This window comes from Empidonax traillii, unplaced genomic scaffold (genome assembly GCF_003031625.1).
Source record: "Empidonax traillii isolate 1590-97213 ecotype Southwest subspecies unplaced genomic scaffold, ASM303162v1 scaffold537:size946161, whole genome shotgun sequence".
NCBI lineage: Eukaryota > Metazoa > Chordata > Aves > Passeriformes > Tyrannidae > Empidonax > Empidonax traillii.
This window is the reverse complement of record NW_020955730.1, coordinates 388,385-397,065: the sequence shown is the minus strand read 5'-3', so window position 1 is coordinate 397,065 and position 8,681 is coordinate 388,385. Positions and strand designations below refer to the sequence as shown.

General features: G+C 41.2%; 1 protein-coding gene across 1 annotated transcript in view; it reads right to left on the bottom strand.

The window, feature by feature from the left end:
- The window catches only part of LY86 (lymphocyte antigen 86), a 26,377-nt gene extending 24,176 nt beyond the window's left edge, over positions 1–2,201 (bottom strand). The window contains exon 1 of the mRNA XM_027897365.1: positions 1,884–2,201. Within this exon, the coding sequence (XP_027753166.1) occupies positions 1,884–2,004 (121 nt within the window). The 5' untranslated portion in view covers positions 2,005–2,201. The remainder of the gene's footprint in view (positions 1–1,883) is intronic.
- Between the last annotated feature and the right edge of the window lie 6,480 nt (positions 2,202–8,681).

Below are 8,681 nucleotides of genomic sequence, written 5' to 3'. Positions count from 1 at the left end.
AATTGGCAGGACACAGATGAAAAATTAAGCTATGTTCTGCCCATCTAGTTACAGTTTACAGTGAAATGAAGTAGGGACAAAGCTTCCCATCTGCCGAAAGCGTGATCAGCACCTCTGGCACCATCGTGAGCTTGCCAGAGAGCTCAGTGAGAACGGTGTCTTCTCTGAAGGGGAGGTAGACTGGTGTGTTCAGATTTATCCTCCTCACCTGTAGATTTTGGGGCTCAACCCAAAACATCTTATATTTTTCTCCTTTATGAAAACTACCAGACTACGAACTGGGTCAGCAGAGATGCAAATGGTGCATCCTCATCTGGTTCTGCAGGTGTGGTAGCCTCTGCAAAAAGGCAGGGCAGAACACTGTGATGGCAGTTCTGAGCTGCAACAACCTGAATGTTGACAGAGCTGTAAGAGAGCAAGGAATCTGATTTAATTCTTGCATTGTTTCCATGTCTGTGTAATCTCTTCATCTCCCATAGCTGTGACCAGGAGAACAGAAAACCACTCTCAAAGGCAGGACCTGACCTTTATGATCTCTGGCTCGTGCTTCTCAAGCTGTGAATTCCCCCTGAATGAATGCACCTCTTATCTTTCTGTTCGTAGCAAACCCAAGTAAGTGACAGAAACAAATGACTCTAAACAAATGCATATTGTTACCTAGGCCAGTGGTGTGCATAGTAAGAGGCAATCCTTAACTGGCACATGCCAGCAGCCAAATTCATCATCATTTGAATTGGCTCAAACTGAGCATGTGCCTCATTGTCAAAGCATCTCATGCTAACTGAGACCTGTTGATGGAACAGAATTCATTAATGCAATAATGAAATAAAGGTAACGCCAAAGCTTTTATTCAATATTTAATTAAATATTTTCTTAATGCATGATACCCATTTATAGTATGTGAAGCTTGACTTTAGTCTTCTGGGAGCAGGCCAGTAAAGAATGGCATTACAAATGTTTATTTACTTCTGTTGTCCCTCACTGGCTTTATTCTAATGGGTGTGCAGAAATGCATGAAAGCCACAGGGAAGAAAGAGCCCCCGGGAAAACCCTTTGTATCACGATGAATTGGAAAAACAAACTCTAGGGTGCTCATTTGCCATGAATCGCTTTTCACATCACGTGCGGAAAATGAATGAGGCGTCTGTGAATCTAATTCCCTTTGTCCCAGTTGTAAAGCAGATCAGCACAATAGGAGAGGCACAAGGCCAGCAAAGCAAGAGGTGGAAAGCAGGCACCATTCAGTGAATTCATTTTCAGTCAATTTCAGTGTCGCTTCTTTTCTTCTCTACAGATTTAAAGAGCAAACAAAACCCTATGATCTCTGGGAAATGCCTCTGGTAGGGGTTGCTGCTGAAGTCTTGCTAAGCACGGTGGCAGTGGCAGAGAATATGAATCCTTCCCACTGTCACACTGGGTCCCTTGTCACTCCAAGTGGGAGGACAGAAAGCACATCACCACAGCCTCATCTCATATTAGGAAAACAGCAGATCATTGAAGAGCCTGTTTTGTCCCAGGGGTAACAAAGATAAAGATGTAGGGTCTACCTCTTTTTTTTTTTTTTTTTACCTAACTTCTAGATAAAAATCCTGGTCATATCTTTCATGCTGATTTGGGGTTTTGACAGCTGTTTATTATTCTGAACTAAGTTACATTATTCCTCTTTATTATCTTCTATCTAAATACAGTTAGATTTGTGTGTGTGTGGATCAAAACCAGCTATACTTGAGAGATTAAAAATATTCTATATGAGAAACCCAGTGCTGGCTTGGGAATATAACCCTCCAATTAATTGCCTGGCTTATAAGTGTCTCTCACTGCATAAGAACAACTTTGTTGAGAAGCTAAAAAGAAAATGGAAATGGTAAAAAAAAAAATCTCACCACAGCTTTTGTAATATATTTCCAAGTTGTCCTCTTTGCAGACTGTGTGCGTAGGCCATTCTGTGCTGGCATTGATGTAAAGCAGGACCAAGATGAAAATAAGAACATTTGATGTCTTCATGGTGGTGGTGATGGTAGTTTGCAGGATCACTTCTCTGTCTCTTGCTAACACTCTTGGAGGGAGGTGTTCGTTTCTCCAAGGGACAAAGGGCTGATAGTGTTCGTGCCTGCAGAAGGGTTAAGTGAGTCAGTGCAGGCTTAGCTTGCCACAGTGTGGTATAAACAAGAGGCTAATCAGAATTGGAGGGTGCTATTTCCGTGTGCTTAGACTTCTGCTTTCTGTTCTTCATGTTAAACTAATGACAAATGAGCTAATCACACCTACTCACTGCACGGCATAGCCCTGCCTCAGTGCCTGCTGGAACAATGCGGTGAACTGTTTATTTCTTCTCTTGCTGCCAGTTCCTCTTGAAGTCAAAGCATTTGGGGCAAGACTTGAGACAGGTTTTTTTTGCAGCCCTTCTGGCTGCAAAACGTTGCAATCCAAATTGCCCCATCTTATTCACACCAAGTCAACGTGAAAGATGGACAGTTTGGTTTCTGTGTTTTTCCTGGTAACAAATCTGCCTGCTGGAGGGAAGGGAGGTATGTCTGGCAAAGCTGACACCAAATAAGCAAGTCTTGAAACTGTCAGGAATGAATCCTTTCTTCTTGACTATGCTAAGCACTGCATTTACATTCTTTTTTTTCAGTGTTTCTTAGGATTGTACTATTTAATAATAGTACATATAAGTCCTATAGTACTATATACATATGTATAGTAAATGCACATAATAGTACTTGTAAGTATATCCTCTGTAAACCTAGACTTATTTTTTTTTTCCTTCTGTCTTTCTGGTTATTTAACTGCCCACTAATGAAACTGTGCATTTGTGATATGCACTAGCTCTTTAAAGTTGTGCTTTATGCAGAAATTAGTGGCTGTTACAGATGGCAGGAAACGATCAGTAAGGAAGGGAGGGAGAGTTTCTTCATCTGCAGTAAAATTCTCTGATTCAGTTTAAGATCCAGAGTTGGAGTAGAATTTCAAACTGCAGTTGCCAAAAACGACTTTCCTGGACAGAACATCAACTGGAAAAATGCTACAAGCTAAATTCAACCCTGAAGAAAATGTCTGCAACAGTCTTCTCTGAGCTGGACACAAGGAGAAATTGGCTCTGTAGCATGACAGAGTTGGATAAAAGATCACTTTGGCTGTCTCAGTCTTTCTTGCTCTGAAGGCTGCAAGTATCATTTTCTCTGCGATTGTGTAAAGTTGCAGAAGAGAAAACCTATGTGCTTTAGCAAACAGGAGAGCTCCTAACAAGTTAATTATGAAATACTGCTAAACAGTAGAGCTGTTCTTCAAGCAAAACCCTGGCCTGAACAAGGATAATAAAAGTAATCCCACAGATTAAAGAGGGAACCAAGATTTAACCATGATGTATTAAATTTAAAATCCAATTCAGTGCAATCCAAGAGACCTTGCTTTAAATAATGAGGCTCAGGCCTACTTCATATTTTTGGGCACTCTTGTAATGGTAAATTATATGTCCAGGACCAGAGTAAGAATCCAGGCTACTGTCTTTAGGCATGGAACATGTACGAGCCACATAATGAGATTTGAGTTACAGATCTGCCTGATTTGACTGGACTTTGGTTGTACCCGGCTGATAGTTGACAAAAGCAAGAGCAATTTAAAAGGGAATAGTAAGGAGAGAAGATGTTTAGGATTATTATAATACATTTAAACTAGAATCACATAAAGTAAAAGTCCCCACTAAGGTCTACAAAGACAGTGAAAAATTGGATATAGCAATTTATTACAAAATGCAAAGTACCTCAGATCAGGACCTTGAGAACGTAACCTCCATATCTTTTTTTTTTTTAACGAATGTCATCATCATGGTTCTTCAATTAAAATGTCAGCTTAATGCTCAATGGCAATGAACAAAGTAAATGAAACAGTAGGGCAAATACTTCAAAGAGAGACCTACTAGGGATCATTCCATAAAGAAACCAAATCAGGATCAGGACATGTCCTGAGAAGAAAATCATTGGAAGCTGTGAAAATACTTGGGAGAAATACCATAAATGCTTGTCTTGCTTTTTGTCTCCTCTGTATGCCTTCTTGTCCACACTGCTGGGCACAGGTTAGTGCGGTAAATGGAGCTTTGGTCTGGACTAGAATGGTTTACCTGGACAATGGGCTTTCTCTTTACCCTCCTTCCTGCTGCCTACTCCATCCTGTTGGAATAGTGTTGCCAGTGGTTGTGGCTTTCCAAGTCTGACTCAAAGCAGTCTGTCGTCTTTGCAGAAGGTAGCTTCTCTGCAAATATGCACGATTCTGTGCCTTGCCTTGCAAAGATATAAGTCTAAGCATAGGCAGACAGCCTGGGAACATGGAACAACACTGGACTTGTGGGATACAAGTCTTCCTGCATCACTGAAAGCAAGATGCCTGGCATAGATCTAGTGGAAACCAAATAAGATTTTGTAGCTGAGCTTAGGAGCTCTGATATACACAGGCACTGTTTCCCCGTCTGGTGCACAGACTCTCTCTTGCTCTTTTAAGACAGTTACTTCATCCTTTTTTTTTTTTTTTTTTTTTTTTTTTTTTTTTTTTTTTTTTTTTTTTTTTTTTTTTTTTTTTTGGCAGTTCTTCTGACACCGACTCAAAATGACAAGTCACAACATTTTTTTGTGAGTGCAAGGTTGGAACATGTGTCTCAAGTAGGTTTTGGGTAGCCAGTGTTCTAAGGGGAAACAGCCATGATACATCTAATGTTTTGGAAAGCCACACTGTCACTTCCACTTTGTCCTATCATGTTGTTCTCAGTGGGAAGGGAATTTTACTTGGAGTGGTTGAAGTTTTACAATATGTACTGCAGACACTATTTCGCCATTTCATTCCCTGTGTAATCCTCGTATCTCCTAGAAGGAGCTATATTACCAACTCCATCTGTTCTGAGAACTACTTTCCCTTCAAACAGCCGAAGCATGTGGGATGAAAAACTACATATAAATGAAGTGGTATCAGTGCTGGCAGTGGGAATTCTGTTTTGGCATGTTGCTTAGCTGGCCAACAAGCATGTTTCTTTATCTGCCTGATTGAAGGCTTTGACGATGGAGATAAATAGCTTAAAAATGTCTGTAAAGAAAGTTATTTAACTAGGGGGGTAGTGGCTTCATGTATCTAGAGCACTCTTCACCTTGTTTGTATGTTTCTGTGGTATTAAAGAGTGAAAAAAACCCTCTCATTCCTTATCAAACAGATTATTCTATCTGTAATGTAATTGAGAAGACTAAAAAGATACAAGACAGAGTGGTAAGCAGATAAATCTTACAATAATGTCTGTGACTTCTTGGCTTGTCTGATACAAGATTGCTGATATAACTGCTTATATAAGCAAATCACCCCCCTCCCCCCCAAATAGCTGTTTTGTGCTCACATAGCATCCTTGCCCTTGAATTGGTTTAATTAATCTCTGGGTTCCCTGCAGAGGCTTAGCTAGTCATGAGGCTTGGTGGTCCAGAGGAACCTCTTGCTTGCATTCGGACAGCTGCACTACACTTTGACTTTTGTCAAAATAGTTACGGTTATGTTGTTTTTCCTATGCTCCTTCCCAAGGAGTTGTGTTTACAAAACTTTTTAAAACATAGACCTGGATAAAGCTTCACCTCAGTAGTGTGGTTTCCTCTTAAGTGTTCGTTTTATTTACAGATTTGTTTTTTCCACTATTGGAGCAAGTCCAGTATAAGATGAGTCTTATCTACTAAATTTAAGTTCTTTTTTTTAAACCAAAATGTTTTTTTTCTTACCTTTGGCATCTTTGTATGCCTGTATCATACAAGGAAATGTTGACAGAGGGAAAACTTCACTTTAAAAGCTTCACTGATTTATCTTCCTTTTTCTTGCAATTCGCTCTGAACAAAAGCTTTCTGCTTCATATTTCTCAGCATGGATCTCCTGCTAGTCAAAGCGAGCAAAAATTTCTCTTTTCACCACTTTTCAGAGCTGATACCTTTTCTCTCCATAAAAGTCAACTTTTCCTACTGTGCTTGCAATACTCTATTTAATATTTTATAGTTAAAAAAGAACAAGGCCTAGAAATGCAATGCAACCTAATGTGCCATCCCCCCACCCCCTTTCCAGCTGCACCTGTGAGAAGGTGAGTTTTGTTTTCTGAGCTCTCCGCAGTGTTGGGGGTGTTTGAGGTGCTATGCTCTCAGCAGCATGCCTGATGGGGCTCATGCACTGTGTAAGCCCTGCAGGAGAAGGGACCAGCAGAGCCTCAGACCCCCAAAGCTGCTTCTTTCCATGGGCTGGGAAAGTTTCTAGGATCCACCTGCTCTGTTGGCTGCTAACCCTGCACCTGGGGTGGGCACCCAGCTCTTCCAATAACTTCTTGTCCCTCCAAGTACTCCAGGACCAAACCAAGATTTTGGGTTGAGATCACTGCAAAGTGGCCAAATTTGATGCAAGCAGGACTTGCAGGTGGGGCTGCTGTGTAGTGCTTTTCCTAAGCACTGTAAAGCTGGGCTTTGTTGAGCCCTGGCATGCTCTCTGCACAAGCCCTTAGTGGCTGCCTGGGGTTGGACTGCTGTGCAGGAGTAAGTGCTCCTCGTGGAACACTGGTGCTGTTTGTATTATATAGCATGGGTCTACATGGTTTTATACAGGTTAGGTTTTAATTTCACTTTGACACTTTAAATTGCAGCAGACTACTATGCTAGCTACCATGTTAATTTTAACTGGTCTTTTTAAAAATAAAGCTTTTGGGAAAAGGGAGTAGTCAGTGGTAGGGATAAAAGGGAAGAATTTTCTCCTCTTTAAAATTTTTACTTAATATTCAGAAAACTAAGTTGTGTGTTGTTACAACTTTTCAGAACTCTGGATTCTACAGTCTATGAGACAGGATTAAGTTTACTGAGTCATCTGCTACCAAGTGAGAGATATGCCTTTGCACCAACATACACACCTTAAGCCCTGCAGCTGTAATAGATGTAACAAAGTGAAGCCTTTTCCTCTTATTACAAACTAGTAAACTGGTGGACTGTCATGGAAAAAGGGTGAAATTGAGCTGCTGTCATGAAGCAACCATGTTCCTCAGGTTCAGAGGAGTGCCACAGAAATTATCAGAGAGATGGGACACCTCTCCTATGAGGAAAGGCTGAAAGAGAGTTAGGGTTGTTCAGCCTGGAGAAGAGAAGGCTCTAGGGACACCTTACTGCACCTTTTCAGTACTTAAAGGGGGGTTCTTTTTAATAAAGTCTGTAGCAATAAGACAAGGGGTATTACTTTGAAACTAAAAGAAGATAGGTTTAGATTAGATATAAGGAATAAATTTTTTATAATGAGTTTGGAGAAACACTGGAACAGGTTGCCCAGAGAGCCTGGAAACATTCAAGGCCAGGTTAAACTGGGCTCTGGGCAACCTGATCCAGCTGAAGATGTACCTGCTTATTGCAGAGGGGTTGGACTAGAAAACCTTTAAAGTTCCCCCAAACCATTCTATGATTTTAGAGCAGGAAGGTGACTTTTATATACTATCCCTCTGCATGGAAGAGGAAAGTATAGGACAAGTTTGTTCTGGTGCTCTCCGAAGAGGGAAGCCATACTTGTGATGCAGCTAAGGTGACATATGTCCATATACAGAGTGAGTGACTGGGAGTTCAGGATGTTATTCTTGGACAAGCGTTGCCATATTTGTCAAGTCATTCACAGTGTGCACCATTGAATAAGAAAAATGGGAAGAAGGAAAGCAGACTTAGCACCACTCAGAGCAGAGACAATGATATGCACGTACATTTATTTGTGATTTGCATTGCATGTTCATGGTACAAATGTACCTCACCTAAGGTTGAAAAGAAATTGTGGTCTTGGAGTCACGTGGTCTCTAAAATCATAGTAGGGATAGAAGAAACAAAACAAACTTTGGTGCAATTAAAAAAAAGCATTCATCTGCTTCTGCGTGTCCCCTCCTCGGTTCCACCAACTAGTCTCGGTAGCTGCATGGAGTTATTACTGCGGCAGTTAGGTTTTGAGGTGGGTGGGAATTTTCTAGTGAATACTGTTCTCCTCAGAAAATACTATTTCACTTCACAAGCTTCTTATGAAAGTACTGGTAGAATGTTGTGGGAATGAGCATTACCAGCAGAGGAATTTTTTCAGCACCAGGACCGAGTACTGCAGTTAGAAGAAAGCTCCATTTCCAGAGTAGCCTGTGTAGGTTTAGGAACTCTTTTACTTCTTGTGAGTCTGGAGTTCAAAATAGGGACTTATATGGGGACTTCTCCTGGGCTGAGAGACTTCAACCTGCCACGGAGGTGGCTTCCTGTTCACATGAAGCTCAGAATGGGAGAAGCTTTGAAACCTCAAGCTTCAAAGGAGTGAGAAAGGATGTTTCAGGCTGCTATGCTCTCCCTTTGGTGGACTGCCTCTCAGTGCATGGCTTTGGTGAGACAACTTTAATTAGCTGTGGACCTAGCCTTTTGTTTAGCATGAACTTGGTTGGTCTCACTGTGTCAGAAGCCAATCTCTCCCGTGTTACTTCATGACTGTGCTTGTGAGCAGGTCTTTGCCCAGGCAATATGTTCAAATTGCTGTTGAGTCAGGATCACAGTGGATCAATGGCCTCTGTTAAAACCCAGTTGCCCTCCTGGATGAAATTAATTTGTTTACCTACAGTGTGGTGCTGATGTGTAACTGTGGATCAATGCAGATCAGTGCATGTTAGGCAGTAAGGAACAGCACAA